We start from the raw sequence: 19,841 nt of genomic DNA, 5'->3' as shown, positions 1-19,841 counted from the left end.
GTTCTCTGATCAAGTTGGACTCTTGGCAAGTGCTTTGGTTCCTCTTTTGGGATGTTAAGAAAGCATTCATTTTGGGGGCCTCCCCAAAATAAAGGGGTTAAGATGTAACATATAAGCTTCCTTTCTTATTACTGAAAGAATGCAGATTCTTTTGGGTTGAGAGCAAAAGGCTAGGAGAAGCTTCTGGTCCAGCGCAAGTCCTTAGTCCCCTACTAATGGAAGATGAGATCAATATGTCTAAGCTTCTGCCCTTTTCCTAACCAAAGAAGCAATCACTGTTCTCCCTTTTATGACCTAGAATAATGTAGTTTGGGGGTCTTACTCAGTTCTAAGATCATCAATAAACATGTTCTAAGAATCTTGCCTTTATTAACAGAGTAACAATGAAGTCACCTCCTTCTTTTCTGTCATATGAAGTTCCCCCCCTCTCTATCCTTGATGCCCCAGATCCTAAAACTCAGGATAGATATTCCTGGTCTGCTCCTTTATTCTTTACAACTATGTAAATTCTCCATATGTATGTTTTAAAATTTATTGTTTTTCCTTTGCTAACTTATCTAATGCTTTTTTTTAAAATATTTATTTATTTATGCATACAAGAGCTGGGGTACAGGCCAGAGGTACAGGGGGTGAGGGATTCATCAGAGACAGAGTGGGAAATAGAACAGGCAGATGGACTGAAGTACACTGCTGAGGGGAGCAGCGGGCAAGTCAGGAGAGGTCTGCTGCGTCATGTGGTTGCTCCCTGGCCGGCTAGGGATAGAACTCAGAGGCTGTGGATTGCTTCATAGTGCATTGCTTAACCCCTTGCGCCACCAGGGAGACCCTATCTGTGTATTTTTTTGGATTGTATTTCTCAAGGTGTCAAGCTGCCAGAACACAATCTCATAATGTTTTTCTTGTCCAGGTACAGAAGCTTAGACTTTCAGACATTTTAAATCATTTACTATTCCCTCATCATTCTTCCCTTATAATGAAGGCCAAACTCTCTTACCTTTAATTGTGAGGTATTTGATGCAAGTATGTTTTCTATAGCATTTAATTAAGTGAGTATTAAATCTAGTGGATAATAAGCTAGGCCTGCATTTGGTGAGAAGTTGTAAGGGCACCTTGAGCAAAACTGTCCTCTAACTAGCTTTTCCCAGAGCAAAGCAGTCATTTTGCATGGTTCTATTAAAAAAAAAGTCAGAAAAACAAAACCAAAAACTCTGGTCATAAAAAGTTAGTAAAACACTCTATATTATATTCTTTATCTTGGAGATTCAGATTACACATTAGCAATTAAAAGTGGTGTAAATTTCAGGCTTTTGGTAATAGAATAATTTTATAGGAAAAACATTTCCACAGATAACAATTAAAAAATTGGGAAAAAATATTTTAAAAAACTACTTGAATACACTGGAAAATAGTGAATAGCAGGCAGAAGTTGGAACAGAGCCTGTTGTATATTTGGAAGGGAAAATCACTGGATGTTTCCATTTTTAGCTTTTTTGCTAAGAGAGAACCCTGGTCTCTATCAAATAAGAAGGCTAAAAATCAGTTGAAAACTCTATTTTATTGGCTTGGAGCACCATAGAACAAAATCCAATGTGATCACAGCAGCTGGAAACTAAGGGGGCCTGTAGGGAGAGCCCTAAAATCTGCACATAAACTACTCAGATCTCTGATGACCCTGAAATACATATATTTATAGTGTCAAAAGTGCTTGTGAATTAAAGTCAATCTAAAATGAAAAACAGGGACCTCCCTGGTGGCGCAAAGGGTTAAGTCTCAGTACTATGAAGCTATCCGCAGCTAATGCAGCTCCCCGGCCAGGGAAGTGACACATATGGCATATCAGACCTCTCCTGTCTCACCTGCTGCTCCCCTCAGCATTGTATTTCAGTAGATCTGCCTGTTCTGCTCCGCACTCTGTCACTGGTGAATCCTCTCACCACCACCCCCACCTGTGGCCTGCACCCCATCTCTTGTATGCATAAATAGAGCTTAAAAAAGAGAAAAACAGTATTCCTGAAATTAATAATACAAATCAGTGACAAAATATGATGTAACTTATAAAATTCAGTTCACATACAGTATTACAGCTCCATTACATAACCAAATATATAGTATTATGGTGTTATTTTAGCTACACAACATAAAATGCCATTAACATTTCCCGGGAGAAAAGAGTAGATGAAAAGGAGCTAAACAGACAGTTAAGTTAAGATGTTAATGATCCTTTTTTCTTATTTGGAAAAAAAAAATCATCCGTTATGAATTATGTACTTTCTCAAGAGCAATTTACTATTAACACAGTTTTGTAATAACCAGAATTTAAAATGGGTTCTTCTTCAATGCTTTCCAACTTAAACTGGTTCCCACACCCATGTCTCCCTTCTGCCTGACAGAGTCTAGCTCTCCTTCAGATCTGGTCTGGAGGAGAACTCCATGACAGTTTTGAAACAGATCTGTGTTCCTTATAGCAATCTAAAATGTATGGTACTCAGTGAGTACTCTTTATAAGGAGATCTACAGCATTTTCAGTAAGGAAACAAAAAAAAATTCATTGAAAAAAAACAATACACCATGGGAAAGAGACTTTCAGAACAATTTCTATACCTCTAGTCTGGATAAATTGATGACATGCACAAATAGCTTCCAAAATAACTTTTATTACTATGTAAAACAAGTTAAGAAAAAAATAGAAGAATATTTTCCTACAAAAATTATAAAATATTCAGACTAATATTTTCTCATAAATGTGCTGAGATAAAAAAACAAATTTAAACATAGAAAACTTCTCCACTTAAAGTTTTCATGTACCTTATAGGGGGATAAAAAATAATAGTTTTCTTTCTTGTACACTTTCTTTAGTTCTAAGACATACAGGTTATAGTTTCCTATTGAAATTATCTTTAAAAAGGACATACCAAAATTAAAATTCGATCATATTACAGTAATATTAGCATGATGCTTTACTTCCAGTTTTTAGATTTGGCAGTTGTGGTCCACCAGTATTGCACCAGAATTTACAACTCAGCAGGAAAAAGAGCCTAATTAAAAATAAGACAGCCTACTTTTTAAAAAAACAGAACCCACTGTCAGTATTCCTTAAAAGTTCAGTTGCCTTCTTTGTCATTTGATTGTAAGGTCTGAGATGCTATTTCCAACCAGCAGGATTAAATAAAACCACACAGGAAAGGAAGTACTTTGGAGGGAGGTTTTAGTTTGACACAAGGAGCACAGGAAGCTATACACTTTTGATAACATTAATTCAAAAGTATATTCATTTGTGTTTCTCAATAAACCCTTTTAGAGAAAAGGCTTTTTAGTGTTGATTTAGATGAGTGTTAAAATAAAGCTTTTTTTTCTTTCTTCTTTCTGAAATTAGATTATGGGGTAAGCCAAGCCAGCTGATCTCTGCAGATGATATAGGCTATAATTATTTGGGGAGATTTCAATCACTGTTTTGGATTTGATACCTAAGGCTTTGTTTCCCCTATTCTTTTTGTGGGCTTTTTAATGAGATATTTTGGGGGGAGATACTTGAGGTAGGGAAGATCAGCTTTTGAAACATAAAGGTACAATTATCACTAGACTAAAAAGCCCATTAAAAGAAGAGTCTCAAACAGAAAGATTTTCTAAATATATTTTACTATGCATTGTTTTCATAAAGGTTGAGAATGAAAGAAGTTCCTATAATATCTGTAAGATTACCCTCACCTTAGCCCACAAGAGAGAGAAAATAAAGGGCTAAATAAGGGGTGCTCAAATACTTCTCAATGGAGCAGAATATGCTAGCATTGAATTCATAATTAACTTTTCACTAATTACCCTTTTGTTGGCCTACACAAAATGGAATGAATGGTAGCTTCAGTTCTTGGGGCTATCACTGACCCCTCCTCTTAAAAAAAAAAAACTTCTGGAATTTTGTGCACCTTAATGTAATGAAATATCCACCTGCCGAAACATGTTTCTGTGTGACAAACATTTATTCCTTCCAGTTAGTACCAAAAATGTAGCATACTCTACCCCTACTACATTTAATTGTGCCTACTATGTGTCAGGCTTTGGGTTGGGCACCAGAGATCCTTCTGACACTCAGTTTTGGAAATAGAGTTAAATAAGAGTCATTTCAGCACGGATACTGCTTTAGGCTTTCATTTCAGTCGGTTCAGAGCCTAGACAGGTTTCCAGGCCCAAAGTCTGTCACCATTTGGTCTCAATTCATTACCGAGAATCCCAAAATGCAAGATATCCCTTAAAATTCCACCCAAATTAGGAAAAACCCTAGCTATTTTCCCTAGGAAGGTAAGGTTTTCATATCTCCAAACCCAAAGCTGTTAAGTAGCTAAGATCCTAAAGAACAAAAATTGTAACCGATTACTTCTGACATGATAGACGTTCTTGTCCAAAACTTTTTCTGTCATCAAGATATAATTTTAAGATCAAAGGGGTATCAATGTAGGCTGTGGCTTATTGGCAGTGACAGGATGCCCATGGCCTATTTCCAGGTATGGATGGGCCCTTTACTCTGGTTACCTTTGAGGAATCTGCCTTGGAAAAGAGTGCCAGGAGGTAAACTTTAACAACTCCACTACACTCCAAAAATTGAGATTTTTTCCAGGGATGGATAAAATTAGATGTGAATTACTATAAAACAGAAAAAACAAACAAACGAGGTAGTAGACTGGTTGGGATGATGGACTGAGGAATCAGACAGCTGGATTTGAATTTCAGTTCTACCAATTATGAATCTTGGACCTTGGGGCAAGTTACCAATCTCCCCAAGCTTTAGATTGCTCATCTGCAAATTGGAGATTACAACAGTATCTACCTCATAAGGTTTGTTGGGGGACCGAATGAGCACATATTTACAAGGTGCTTAGAATAGTGTCTGACATACACTAAGTGCCATGTAAGTACTTTTAAAAATAAAAACAGAAACTTGGGAAAAGTGCTCTTTGAGGTTGCTAGAGCAATTTAGGCTGCTTAAGCATTCAAGCATATTCTCACTCCAATTAGTTTTGGAATCTGGATCATAAAGAACACCAAAAGCTTGGGACTAAATCAAGTTTTAGAAAAACTTCCAGGTCTGAGCAGATAAGATCTCTTCAACTACTTTTGGCCCAGTTACTGCTCCAAAATACCCTACAAATATAAACCCAGGGCCAATCTGAGCCCAAACCAGCCGGGAGCTGAGGGCAGGCACAGGAAGAAGGGAACTAATTATCTTTCCTCTTTTTTCTTCTCTTTATCCTAGTCATGGTATCTACATAGCATAAACCCTGTCTCTGATATTTGTGATCTGTTTCTAAAATTCTAGGACTGGTTCTACCTAGTTCTGAAAGCATTGGACTCCCAGAATTAGAGGAAATAACTATATGACAAAAAGCCAGATATGTGGCCAGTTTATCAAATTTACAAACCAAAAGACACATTTTCATTATCTGTTCTAGGCAAGGCACTGTGCTAAACGCTTTGGTCCTCAACAGGGAAAAAGTAACAGAACCACACTTATATCAGCTATTATTTACATTGATTATCTCCTTTCCAATTCAGATAAATTCATAGGCCTCAATCAATAAAAACCCTTTTAAGAAATCCTACTTTATAATTAAAATAAGTATTTTAATACTTAATGACCTATTGACTCTATGGAGCGCAATCACCATATGACTAAACAGAAGTTATATGGTAGAGCTAGTTTTTAAAAGTGAGTCATACGACTGCACTTCTCCATTTTACATGGTGGATCTCTGGCCAGCTTCGTCAAGGGCAAAGTTTCTTTTCCTTGCTGCAGCTTCACTGTTTAACTCTGAATCTGATTTGTCCATGTTGCTGACGTTTATTGCCATGGAACCGTCCACTCCCTCTGCAGTGTCTCCGTTTGGCTGAAGAAGGACAGTGTTTGGTTCTTTAGGACGTTTCCATTGGGGTCTGGTGACGATCCAAAAAATGAGGGCTCCAAACACCAGAATCAGAAGGCCGAGGGTATTTGTGAAAATACCTTCTGGTGGAAATGAACTGTATGCAGGTTTTTGCCTACGAGAGAGAGTGTACCATTAGAAATAGGCGGATACAGCAACATGCCAAAAAGTCTTGAATTTATGCCTTCAGAATGCACACTGGTACAGCTTCAGTGAAAATCCCCTTAAAGCTTAATATTCAGCAGAATTTAAGTTGTGCTATAATTCACTCAATGAAATAACAAGAGATTGTTTAAAACCATGGTACTAAAAAAAACATAGTATCTGGAACATATGTACCACTTAAATTTTTTAAAAGGATGATATAAAAATGTATGTACACTGGAATCACTACTAATATAAAAACATTCACATTAAAAAGATTGAAGAGGAATGCATAACTAGTATTTGTTTTGTAAGTATGGTACAATTTATTGGACTTTGTGGTCTTTCAGTAATATTATATTCCTTATGTAATATACTTAAATCTTTAAATAAACATTTAAAATTTTTTTATTTTTAAAATGTAAAAAAATTCTAATTTGTATTACATCTTTCCACTAAGTCAGTATTTAACATTTTATAGCTTAAATATTACAAATCAGGGAAACCATGTAGCTTACAGGGAAAAAATCAGCTTCTCGGTCACTCCCATAAGTGCTGTGGCAATCACCGTTCCAAAGATGAGAAGCCCAGAATAAACGTGGATTGGCATGAGAAATGCTCGGAGAGAGAGTGGAGCCCAAGGAAGCAGAAAGATGAAAACACCTAGGAGAAGCTAGACATCAAAAAGTGCAGAGGTTATTTCATTATAAGTTTCAACTAATTTTAAAATTATTAATATTAAAGCAATATGTACAAATGAAAAATCCTTTTATCTCGAACCAAGGGCATAAAGCAAAAAGTAAATTTGCCCACCCTGGTTCCACGACTCAAAGCTAACACCTATTATCACTTTCTCAAGTAACCTAGACAATCACTGTACTCATATAAGCATAGGGTGTGTGTGTGTGTGTGTGTGTGTGTGTGCACGCGCGTGTGTGTAAGGAGAGGAAATTTTTGAAAGCATAAATGGAAACTTACTTCGCATATTTGCTTTGCATCTTTCTTTTCCCCCATAATAGTATACCTCAGAGAGCTTTTCATGTCTATCTAGTTTATTCTTTTTAATGGCTAATATTCTATTTTAAAGGATGTAACATTACTTATTCAGTTCTCTGTGAATATTTTTGCTTCCAGTTTTTTTTTTCTATTATTAACAAGGACATAGTGAACATTCTGGTCCTTAACTTGTTTGTTTTTATTAATTTCCTTAAGGTTACCAAGTAGGAAGTGAAATGAGAGATTTTAAGTCACTAACACCAAATACAATAGAACATTTAGTCAGGTCAACCTAAAAAACAATGTGGAAAGTAGACAATTTTGTTCTCTGAAGAAGGAATGAGTTTTGCTGAAAAGTTATCTCTACTTCCTTGATAATTACGCCCCTTATGGGACACTTCCCTGCAGAAAAGATTCCCATGTAACTAAAGCCTAATGTGTTCACAGTTTGTTTTGTTGCCTCATACTCCCTGCCCAGCAAGTATTCTTTTCCCTTCAAGAAAATAAAGATGACTTAGTAGCTAAGTTTAAAGGAGAATATTGCTATTTAGTCTCTTACCATTAACAAAACCACCATGACAAGAGAAGCAAATGGGAGAAACATTAATGTAACTGTTCATCCTTCCTGATTGAGACCAAAGAACTAATGAGGAATGCAGGTGGAATGGAGGCAGAAGAGTCTGTGGCCTTAAAACATATTTAGCTTAAAGGCAAGGATAATGGAAAGTAATCAAAAGTGCATTTTGATAGGCTGCTTTGCATATTTTATTATCCACTTAATATCACAAATGTCTGAATATATTAAACATATTTATCCCCTTTGTTGGTTCAGAATGTTCCTAATACTCTGTTAGTATCAAAAGGCAAGCTTCCTAGTGTACAGGCTGTGCTTTCTATATCAAAATATGATAAGTGACTGCCAAGAATTTAGCATAAATATATTTCTGTGAATAAGTCACCATATTTTTTCTGTGACTTACCCAGAGGACTATACATTTTCCACTTCCTGCTCTCTTGCCTCCTTTTATTCCTTAAAGTCTTACCTTTTTCTGGAATTTCATTCAGGACTTGTCATGTATATAATCTTTAATCCATACTATAGGGCTCACGTATCTAAACAGGTGGGACAGAAATCTGCTAACAAGAACCCAGAGCAATTTAACTCCTCTAAATCTTACTTTCACCATTAGAATACTTTTTCAACAACAAAAAATTACTTTTAAAAGGAAAGGGGCAAAAATTATAGAATGCTTAAATTTGATTGAAAGTATTGTAAACTATACAAATTTATAATCTATAATTTATTAAAATGTATAATTTATAATAATCTTTATTTCCTTTTAACCATCTAAGAAGCCTTACCACCTTGTAAGTGAATATGGTAACTTAAAAACTAGTGAACAGAAAATTAAAAAATCCTTTTGTCCCTTTTAATCAGTAGTTCCTGAAGTGTTAGTCATAGAAAACATGCATCAGAAACACCTAAATTGTTTATTTAAAGAGATCCACTCAGATCAGCTAAATCAGAAATTCTGGAAGTACAGCCTAGGCGATTCTTATGCATGTTGAAGTCTAAAGAACACTGCCTTTTTATAAAACATTATATCTTTATTTTCTTTTAAAAGTATAATCTTTTCTGACAAAGATTTGAGGGTTCTGGGTTTGTTTTAGGAAAAAAAGAACAAATTCAATTACACATGTATGGAAAATTTTTATGGCTGCAAATCCTAGAGTAAATGGAGCAAATAGTGTTTTTATTCTTGAGTGAATGGGTGGGAGAGGAGAAAGGAAGGGGGTTTCACATGACCAGGAGGCGGATTCAGGTGACAAAATCAGACGCTCTCAATTTTTGCCCTATAGATAGATTTCCCCAATAAAAAGATTATTTCTGGAGATTACTTAAAATCTAGGCAATCTTCATTCTTTAGGATAATGATAACAGTTTTCTCTGAATCCAGTGTCTCTGATTGACCTTAGCTCCACAAGGCAAGTTGACAAGAATTGGAATAAGCCATCTGTGGATAGCTGGGTATACGAATACCAAGACATGTCTCTGACTGTTCAATGAAGCAGTTGAAATGGAAAACTATTGATAATAGCCCCAATGTCTAATAGCAGAACAGATAAATTTCTGGTATGTTTATACAACAGAATGAATATAAAAGTGAGTGAACTACACAGTTAGAGGAACCCATATAGTGAATTAGCAGAATGGGAAAAAAATACAATGGAATATATATGATGAAAGCAAATGTAACAATGACTAAAGAGAATGAAAAGATTATTTCCAAGAAACTAAGAGTATAAAAACATCTACAGTATCTGAATTGTTTTACTTCTTGTATTTTGTTTATAAATATACTATGATACTGACCTGTAGGATGTAGAGTATGACAGCTGTCAGTCCAACCCAACTATGCAGACTGTACATATTTGGAATTTTTAAGGCATTGTGGAAATCAAAAACAGCCACCAGAGATATAATTGCAAGAATTGCAGCAATCGCATTTAACCCTGCATGGATGGATTTCATCAGGAGCTTGCTGCATTTCCAGGTCCATGGTAGTCTGTATACGATGATGGCTAGGGAGAGGCAAAAGGAAACAGTGCATGTTTGGTTTTTAAATCAACAAAGATGAACAGTTTGACACAGCGAGCACTCCCTTTCATGAAACGCCCTTTTTCTTTAGGGGGGAGGCTTCTGCTTTTCCCTTTTCCTGCCCATGGGCTTCCTTCTAGGATTCTCTTGCTGGCATCTTCTTTACTCCCAACTTTTGAATGAACCTTGATACCACTCAGGTTCTGTCCTAAGACTTTCCTTCCCTCTGTATTCTCTAGGGATGATCTCATTCACTCTTTCACTGAAATGCTGTCCACCAAGAAGGGACCCCAAAATTTGTATTTCTAGCCAAGCACTTTCTTCTGAATTCGAGATCCACAGAATCCAGTGCCTTCTTGACATATTAATTTAGATGCCTCCCAAATATCTCAAATTTACATGTCCAAAACTAAATTCTTAGTTTTATGATGTTTTCTTCATATAGGTATCTTAGTTTGATAAGAAAGACAATGATATATGCAAAATAACTTAACTAGATAAGGATAAATCCAAGTGGTTATAAACATAATAAAAATATTAATTTCATTGGTTAACAGACACATGCAAATTAAAACCTAATGAGAATACCTCTAATATATTTGAATGGTTAAACATGGAAATTATCTCATATTAGAAAGGATGCTCTGCTAATAGGAATTTAAGTGAGTACAAACACTTTGGAAAACTAACAGTACCTACTTAAGTCAAACTTATGATTTACCAATTCCACTTCTGGGGAGATGCCCAAAAGAAATATGTACAGATGTTTACCAAAAGGTATGTATTAGAATATTTGTACTATTTATAGTGGCCAAAACCCCAAATGTTCATCATCCATAGAAAGAATAAACTGTAATATATTCACACCATGGGATAATAATATATAGCAAAGAGAATAAAAGATCTAGAACTAGAACTTTATCCAACGATATGGATCAACCAGTAATGTCAATTCCTTGGGATTGACAGACATAAACAAGTATATACATTCCAATTTAATTTATATGGAGTATAAAAATAGGCAAAACTCATCTCCACAAGAAGAAAAGCCCAGATAGTGGTCACCCTTGTGTGAAAGGGGCATAACTACCAGACGGGAACTGAGAGGATTTCTAGGCTCCTGCTAATACTCGGTTTTTCAGTCTGTATATATAGGTGTTCATAGGGAAAAGATTCAGTAGCTATATACTTAAATGTATATTTTCCCCCCTGCATGTGGATTAACATTTGAAAAGATTCCTGAAAAGCAGGATTCTTTTTAATTGACCTAGTTTAAGTAAATAATGATATGGCTGCCTTCACCAGCATGCAATTAATTTTTATTCTGAAGATAATATTCTGTCCTTTCCACTTCACCATCTATTTCAGGAAAAACTTAGATATCTTGAAATATATGGCAGATTGAAAAAGTTTAAAGAATACTTCCTTGTAAGACAGATTCTACTATGTCAGCAATATTTTTCTTAATTCTTAATTTCTTAATTGCAACACCATGAAGGGTATACTTTTATGAACTAGATAAATGAACCTGGAAATGCAGCAAGCTCCTGATGAAATCCATCCATGCAGGTTTAAATGCCATTGCTGCCATTCTTGCAATTATATCAAGTCCTACCTAGTCCTACTTTAGCAGAAGTATTGCTGTTCCTCCTTAAATTTCCAGCATCTGGGACAGCTCTGGCCTCAAAGTATGTAGCTCTGTAAGCATTTTTAAACTATTATTTTGAGATAGTTAGAGATGCAATTGCAGATTTAATAACTAATACAGATACCCTATAGTTGCGTCATAGTTTCCCCCAGCAGTAAAATCTTACATAATTATAAGGCAATATCAGCACCAGGAAACTGACCTCAATACAATCCATCATCATTGTCACATCATCCAAGGATCACCCTGGGGGAAGGCATCCTAGAGAGTGAACTTGAATGTTTATATATGCAAGAAACACTGAGGATATGTTTGCTTGAAAAGCAAATTGTGAACAATAAACTATAATAGCTTTTTTCTTCCCAATCTATTATATCACAAGTATCATATTATATCGTATTGTATCATATTATATCACAAGTTACAAATAAAAACTACTTTGACAGAAGTCAGGGGCAGTTACTAGGACTGAGAAGAATTACAAGAGTTAGCAGGGGGACTCTGGTGCCTAGAATGTCTCAGAATCTGAGTATACAGGTGTGTTCATGTTATGAAAACACATCACTTAGGATTTGGGCACTTTACTACATGTATGTTGTTCTTCAAGAAAAAGTTTACCTTAAAAAATGTTGCCAAAAATTCAAAGACAACTTTGTTCCCAGTAAAGAACTTTTACTCTTCTCAATACTTTGGGTTTCAGAGAGGAATTAGTCAAAAACTCAACACGACTGAAATCTATCCCTTTGAGTGTCAAAACTTGATTTTTAAATCTTTTTTGTTTATTCAAATCTTTTTCAAATTGGTTGCACACTAGCTTTCCTTCTCCAGCAGTACTGTGAATAGAACACAATATAATCTTACCGATGAGTTAGGGTTATGAGTTAGGGTTATCGATAAAACATATTGTTCTACTATGTAACAGTAAGTTCTTAGGTGCTTCTCAAACAGGAGATTTGATCTAAATGGGCCCAGGGATTTTTGTAGTCCCTGTGTCTCATTTAGAGTTTTTTGATCCCTTTTAGATTTTTGCTCCAGTTAAAGTGCTATCTCCACCCACCTCCCTCCATCACCCTGCCTCATGTTTTATTCCTATCAGTTCTAAGATCTAGCTATATATTTTAATGTTGGCAAAAATTTAACATCTGTTTAATCTGGTGATTAAACAGTGAGTACATGGGGATCTCTTATGTTCTGTATGGTTGAAAGAGTTCATGATTGTTTTAAAGTTAAAACACTATTTTTGGAAGTTTGCAAACACAATAGCCAATTACTAAACAGGCAGCAGCTTGTAGAAATCTAGGAGGCTCTCATATGTGTGAGGAGTTCTCAGCATCTATCGTAGATGTATAGAAGCTCTGCTGGAAAGTTGAATGTGCTTCAAAATATTGTCTGAATAAAGGAAGGGTAACTGCAAATGTTTTATTTGCATAAGGTGTATACATATTTTTAAAAAAATGTATAAACCAAAATATGGTGGACTTCAGGAGGAAAGGGCAACTTAACAAATCAGAACACATTTCTGAAACAAGAAGTTATTTTCAACAGTTATAAAAACTGCTAGGAGGAAGGAATTTAAATATTTCTTGGTTCTTTGGCTTGGCAGTTACCTAGACAACATTCGTGAGGCTCAGTGAGAAGGAAGAAAAAGACCCCATAAGCTCATAGGAAGGGGAAATGATATCAAACAGTTCCTTGTGATTAAAACAAGAGTTATCTGTTAGAGTTCCTAGTTGGCAAGACTCTTTCTCCAGAAAAATGAAGGGAAACATGAACAAAAATATGTGAGAAATACATTTTGAATCTTTTTTAAAAGAAAAATTATCTGCAGTGGAATATGCTATTATGATAAACTTTGAAGGAAAGGAAGGAATAAGTAAGTCAATATCTTGTAAAATTATTCTTTGGACAATGAAGAAGAAATACAAATAATTTAATTACTAGAAAATTTCTTAGCTCCTAGCTGCATAATGAACACATGAATATGTGAAAATGTATATTCTCTCAGATGTAATCTCTGGTTTGACACCAGCATTCCATCTACTTACCATCACAAAACTATCTATCTATATACAAATTTGTCTTAGAGCAGGAAATGTGAATTTAGAATTTGTCAAAATGTATGTGGGGAGAGGGACACTCCTGCAGGAAGAGAAATGTCCCCAACCATAGAACAATTTGATGCTGCTTCATCTATGTTTAAACCTTTGTGATTTGTGAGGTGGAAGCATGTCTACCTTTTTCACCACCACATCGCAGCATTTAGCACAGAGCTTGGCACATAGTGAGAATCTAATATTGACTAAATACATCTTAAAAAAGCATAGTAATTTATTACATACTCCCCAGCAAATGAGCAGATCCTTTTTTAAATTGAATCAATCAAAAACAAGACTGCTTGTACTATTGATCCAAGTGTTAGCTCAGGTAAGACTAAGTAGTCTTTTCTAATAAGTAAAAAGTATCCAGCACTTAGTTCTACTCAATAGTTAAGTTAAACCATAAAGTTTTAAGTGAACCCCCAAATAAAATAAAAGTTATTGAGTTTGCAGTTCACTGGAAATTTTAAACACTTATAAATTCTGCTTAAACATGGTGTGTCCACTACATTTTCCTTAAGTCTTTGTATAAAATATTGTTTTGTTTTCCTTGATAGCATGTTCAGAGCAGGATTATCTAGATTTGCACCTCATTTCCCTGTGCACCCAGAGCCTACCAGACTCTATCCAAAGGACCTCAAGTTTAAATGTAAAAGCAGAGAACCCTCTTTAAATTAACTTTTTGAGACGATGCCTGCAGTGGCCATCAATAAGAATCTGAGCTTGGAGACATGCCTGGAATTTTAACTGTCTCAGAGAATGAACATAATCAAGCTGAAAACCTTTGGAGAATCACAATGAAAGAAGCTACTGAAATCCTCACAAAGGTGGCTATTAGGTACGAAATAGTGTATGAAAAGGAAAAATTCAATTAATTGGCTAGACTAGGTTTGGCCCACAGATGTATTTTTATTTGATCAGCACAATGATTTGGGGTTTTGGTTTGGTTTTGTGGCTTGTGTACTTTTAAGTTGGAGTCAGTTTTTAAAAAAATCGGATTCTCTTGGAAAATGAATGCTCTGGCTACCTTAGACTGGCATCCCATCATAGCCACAATTCATCAGAGCTAAACAGAGATTTCCTTTTTCACCAGGAGTAGGCACTTTCCAATTCCCTACAGTTCCCACCCTCCATCCAGGTACACACCTATTACCATCCTAATAAAAAGATAAAGTGGTTTGTCACCAGTGTTATCAGGCAACACTGCTTACAATACAAATGATCCCACATAGGATCTGTGTCTGGACTGGGAGGAACAATGAAAAATTTCTAAAACCTGATGAGCATGCCTTGCTTTGGGATTCCCAGTGGTTACTGTTACATGCCTGTATTAGCTTCCCAGAGCTACCATAACAAACTACCAAAACTGAGTGACTCACTGTATTGCCTCACAGTTCTAGAGACCAGAAGTCTAAAACTAAGAAGTTGGCGGGATAGGTGCCTTCCCAAGGCTCTGAGGGAGAGGTATCCCATACCTCTCTCCTAATTTGTGGTAACTATTGGCAATTCTTGATGTTTTCTGGCTTGTTAACACATTACTCCAATCTCTGCCCCTGTCTTTGCAAGGCCTTCCCTCCATATGTCTCAACTCTTCTTCTTTCTCTTAAAGGACAGCCCTCATTGGATTTAAAGCCCACCCCCAATGCAGGATGATCTCATCTTGAGATCCTTGACTTAATCACACATCTGCACAGTCATTAAGGTCACATTCACAAGTACATGAGATTAGGACTTGGACATATTTTTGCAGTGGGGGAGGGGTGACCCACTATTCAACTCACTATATATTGTAGACACGAAATCAGGCGCCTGTTAGAAATAACCCAATGGAGAGGAAACAATGATTCAGAAGGAAAAAGGGAGAATTTGTGAAGTGATGTCTCTAGGTAGGGAAGTAGATCCACAGATTGTACTTATGTAATAACATTCTGATGAGTTTGAGATCTTTAGACTAATGCATTTCCAATGTAATATGATACCCTTTCTTCCTTGAAGTTGACTAAACCAGTGTTTCCAAACTGCCTTAACAGGAGAATCATGAGGGGAAAAGTGAACACTTTTACTTTTTATGTTTCTATTATTATCGCCAATGCATTACTGTAAAATTGCATTTTGTTACTAAAAATTTAATTATGGTACAGAAATATTCACTCATTCATTCACTACTACTTAATGGCCTCCCATGCATCAGTTTTGGGTGTTGTTTTAGAGGCTGGGGCTACAACAGTGAGCATTGCATAACTTCTAAAAACATTTTTATTTGTTACATTATAAAGAGATCTGTATGCATTATAACAAATGTGTTTTGGGTTCTCTTGAATGTTTGTTTATGCTTTGTGAAATCTTTCTTTCCCTAAAATTAATAGGTTTACTATCAATGGTGTCCCCAACGCTGATTTTGGAGTAGGTATTTGGGGCACTTTCTCATTATATTGTTTACCAGGTCTTACCCAAGAGCCCCTTTACTTGTATTTAAGTGGTCTTGGAATTTGGCCACTTTCAGATAGATTAATTAGATAGCCCATCTGCCTTCCAAAAACTATTTTAAATTCCTTTTCTTAGTCTTTTATATGTTACTTAAATATAGTCTCTCACAAAACCAACTTGAGATCATTACACTATTCAATTTCTCTTTCTTCATTTTATACAGGAAAGATTTCTACATGTGGAAAAGTAAGTAGTATAGAATTGCAGAGACTTCTTTCCTCTACATTTATATACTTGATTTCCTACCATTTACTAAAGTCCACATTCCACCTTGTTGAACCTTTTAAAAGGTCAACTGCCACTTTGAGAGCATAATCTGGTTTCAGTCTTTTCTGTGGTCTTCTTTTCAAGGTTTGGTTCTTTGATTTCCTGGCAGTGTATCTATTTCATGGGAAACATTCCTTTTAGAGAAGCACAAAGCCTTCTCTAAAATTCACTTTGAAAATCTTCCTCATTCGTGTTCATTAGATTTCCTCATAGTTTAAAATTTTATCTCAGTTTTAGATAACCCATAGTCTGTTATACTTTATTCTAGAGTACTTATAGTGTGGAAGGAGTGTGTACATACACACAGATATTTATTATGTAACTTTTATGTTAGCCATGCTTTCTTCAAAGCTTATTTCTTAAAGGTGTTTCAAAGGACTCAATATATTTTCTGTTTCAAATACTGTTTGCTGTTCTATACTGCATTTGTAAAGCATCTTATGTTTAGAGTAATAGCTGTACTTGAGCCTTCCCTTCCCCACCTCTAAGTATTTATGTATACAGTGGACTATGGTGAAGATCAATGAGTGATTTGGTTGTGGAAGGGTTAGGGTGACCTGACTGGGAAATCTACTGTTAAAACACTAATGAGGATATAAAACAATGGTACTTCAATTTTAAAAAAAATTGTATATCATAGAGAACTCAATTACATCATGTTCATTATTAGAGATCAAAAATAACATACATAGCCTAAAATTCTTCCTTAAAGCAATTACACATAGTAAAAAAGTGTGATAACATAGCTAATCGGTAATGTGCATTTCCCTCATGACCTATTAACTATTTACTCCTACTCCTTCCACTGGAACCTTCCAACTGTGGATGTGAGGAGGTGGTAGGAGGCCAAGATTGGTAAGAACTGAGGAGTACTATGCATGGCTATATGTATGGAAAATTTTACTTTCATGTCAATGAAATATATTATGTGATGGGTAATGTTGACATGACAGACATTCTAAAATGAATACAAATATAGTAACTAAGCTTAAAGAAAACAAAGTTTGCATAAAAGCAACAGATGAAACTTTCCAAGATATCTATTTACACATTTATGCCCAAATGTCAGCAGAAATAGGTTAAGAAAAGTCCAAAGTTTAGAGAAATAAACTCCTTTGAGGAAAACTATAACCAACTCTAAGGTGAAGACTTTGAAATTGTATTTTAGATACAATGAGATACAACTTTTAGATACAATTTAGATACAACTCTTTGCTTCTCCAAAAAGAATGTTTTGCAGAAAATAAGAATATTGACACAAAAGCTGAAGAAATAAATCTTGAAAATAAGAGCCACTAAAACACACTACTTCAATCACTTAACTGGTTAAGTGACTTAATTGCTCTGGTTTCAGTTAACTCTTACATACCTGTGAAATAATGCACTTAGTGGGCACACAGAAACCACTCTAAATGTTAGGTATTACTTTGTGACTCTGTAAGTCAGGGAAACAAGTAATATCAACATTACCCTCAGGTTAGCAAATCTTTGTTACACATCTCAAACTAATACACTTTTATGTGTCAATTGTACCCCTCCCCCAAATAAAAACAAAACCATTGGCCAAAGAATTAGCCTTCCCTGCCTGTTAGTCTCATTGCAGAAAATGCAGGCCAATATCTACTTCGCCTCCAGCCAAACGGGCTCGTAGCAAAACCCAGACAATTCAAAATAAGAAGCATCTCTCCCTGGTGGCCTAAATGGTTAAGACGCAACCTATGAAGCTATCTGTAGCCACTGCAGCACGAGTTCGATCCCCAGCCAGGGAGCTATCCACATGGCACAGCAGACCTCTCCTGTCTCACCTGCTGCTCCCCTCAGCAGTGTATTTCAGTCAATCTGCCTGTTCTGTTCCCCACTCTGTCTCTGGTGAATCCTCTCACCCCCGACACCTCTGGCCTGTACGCCAGCTCTTGTATGCATAAATAAATCATTAAAAAAAAAAAAAAGTAGCATGTTTCCTAGTCAAGCAGCCTTGCCGCCACCCACACCCCCGTCAGCATCTCTGGCCCGGATCTGGGGACCAGGGCCAATGGACATTCCAACGGGAAGGTCCTCAGGGGAACTTTTGCCTTCCGCAGCCACATAAACAAGTTGAACTCAAGACTGCCCAGTCAATGACTAGTCAGGGCAGCGAGACACCCTTTTGAGTCCTAGCAGTTTCCCTGGCTCTACTGATTTTAACGTTCCAGTTGGGTGAAACCCTCGACTGATGATGAGCCCTTCCCTCAGGACTGAGTATGGTTCCGGAAAAGGCAAACTCTCGCTCCTCCATTTTCTCCCCTTGCTTTTCTCTCCTGATCTGCAGCCTTGAAACAAGTTCGGCTAAAAAAGCCTCGCCTAAAGTGCGTCTCCGCGCCCCTGATTGCGCAGGCTCCGTCCACAGGGATTTTGGGGGAACCAGAGAACTGTCAGGGTCTGGCCACAAGGCGCACCAGCATCTTTCCTAGGCTCTGGGTTTCTGGCGTCGCGAGGGCGCCTCTAAGTGCGTGCCAGCCATTCTCTGCAAAGAGTTAACCAAGTGGCGCCGGCGCGTCCCGACCAGCTCAGCTCGGCCGCAGCAGCGCCAGCCGCCCCTGCACCGCGTCTCCTCCAGAGCCGCCACGCCCGCGCTGGCCCACGACTGCTCCGCCAGACCCCGGCTCGGGGGGCGGCCCGCGGCAGCCGGCCCTTCGCCCTCCCGCCGCCGCGCCCCGCCGACTGGCTCGGGCGCGCTCTGCGCTCCGCTGCTGCGCCCGGGCGGCCCGCGCGCCTCCTTCGGCCCCTCGCCAGCTCGCGGCGGCCCCAGTCGGTTTCACCAGCGCCTCGGCCTCCCTCCCCACCGCTCCCCCAGGAAGTGCCAGTACCGATGCCCTGGATGAAAACGAAGCCGGTGACCATGAGCACCGGGTGCCAGTTAAATTCGAGCTTGGTCCCGTCCCAGCCGAGCCCCTCCCGGTAGTGGAGGACCCAGATGAGGGTGAAGAGGACGGAGAGGAAGCCGACAAGCAGCGCGGAGACCAGCAGCCCCAGAAAGCCCCTGTAGCCGTCCATGACCGTCAGCGCCCCATACTCCGCGCCCTGGCAGCCACACAAGTCCGCGAGGCGGTGGAAATCGCCGCCTGTGGTCACTGGCCTCGCGGCGGGACGCGGGCGTCGACTTCTAGGAGGTGTCTCCGCCCGAGAGGAGGCGCTTCCTTGCTGGCTTCCAAGGACTTGGGGCCTCCAGGGGGTGGGCAGTGGCTCCTACTCAGACACCGGCCCCGCCCCCGGGATTTCTCTGCTCTTGCAGTTGTTGGCGCCCGGGGAGCGCTTCGAAGGTTCCATGCTCATCACAGTCTTTTAACTCTTCCAGGCTCTTCCTTATTTGTAGACAGGCCGAGTAAAACAGTGGTGCTGATTTTTGGTTAACAGAAAAGAGAACAGAGGTGGTCTGGATGGGGTCTGTGTGTGTGTTTTTGAGTAATGAAGCCCCCGAGCCTCAGCCCTAGAGGAGTGGCTGCCTTTGATGCTAGTGGTGCGCTGAGGAGGAACCTGTCGAGAATAGTGAGCTTGGTCTTAAACAGCAAGGAAACTACTGGCAGTTTGCACCTAAGGGAAGTGAGAGCCTCTTGGACTGTAGATTCGCCTAGATACTTGATAAAAATGATCTTAAAAGTGTCCACCTACCCAAATCTTTTAAAATCAAACCTTCACTTTCCAACATTACTACC

The 19,841-nt window shown here is 37.9% G+C and overlaps 2 protein-coding genes across 6 annotated transcripts in view; one reads left to right on the top strand and one right to left on the bottom strand.

Moving 5' to 3' along the window:
• Window positions 1-19,841, top strand: part of METTL8 (methyltransferase 8, methylcytidine) — a 213,352-nt gene that overhangs the window by 68,613 nt on the left and 124,898 nt on the right. The gene's annotated exons all lie outside the window — the stretch shown is intronic.
• Window positions 2,617-19,325, bottom strand: LOC119255925 (plasma membrane ascorbate-dependent reductase CYBRD1). Of its 2 annotated transcripts, XM_037523531.2 has the most exons (4): window positions 18,996-19,325; window positions 9,427-9,635; window positions 6,575-6,729; window positions 2,617-6,027 (listed from the first exon to the last, which is right to left on the bottom strand). In XM_037523531.2, exons 1-4 carry the CDS (start codon window positions 19,180-19,182, stop codon window positions 5,727-5,729), a joined length of 852 nt encoding a protein of 283 aa, XP_037379428.1. In that variant the 5' UTR covers window positions 19,183-19,325; the 3' UTR covers window positions 2,617-5,726. The 2 variants fall into 2 exon arrangements, with proteins under 2 accessions (XP_037379428.1, XP_037379429.1); XM_037523532.2 differs by lacking the exon at window positions 9,427-9,635 and having other exon boundaries at window positions 5,868-6,027.

This window comes from Talpa occidentalis, unplaced genomic scaffold (genome assembly GCF_014898055.3).
Source record: "Talpa occidentalis isolate TD23 unplaced genomic scaffold, MPIMG_talOcc4v2.1 talOcc4.3, whole genome shotgun sequence".
In the NCBI taxonomy this organism is placed as follows: Eukaryota; Metazoa; Chordata; class Mammalia; order Eulipotyphla; family Talpidae; genus Talpa; species Talpa occidentalis.
The sequence above is the reverse complement of the archived record's forward strand: the minus strand, read 5'-3'. Positions and strand labels throughout refer to the sequence as shown.

What these genes read in the sequence shown, in the direction of transcription:
- LOC119255925 (XM_037523531.2), bottom strand. Translation starts at nt 19,182, where the DNA reads ATGGACGGCTACAGGGGCTTTCTGGGGCTGCTGGTCTCCGCGCTGCTT. An exon ending in TCATACTCTACATCCTACAG is followed by an intron (nt 6,730 to 9,426) that starts GTCAGTATCATA and finishes TTTGATGTCTAG; the next exon opens with CTTCTCCTAGGTGTTTTCAT. An exon ending in GAGAAGCTGATTTTTTCCCT is followed by an intron (nt 6,028 to 6,574) that starts GTAAGCTACATG and finishes TCTCTCTCGTAG; the next exon opens with GCAAAAACCTGCATACAGTT.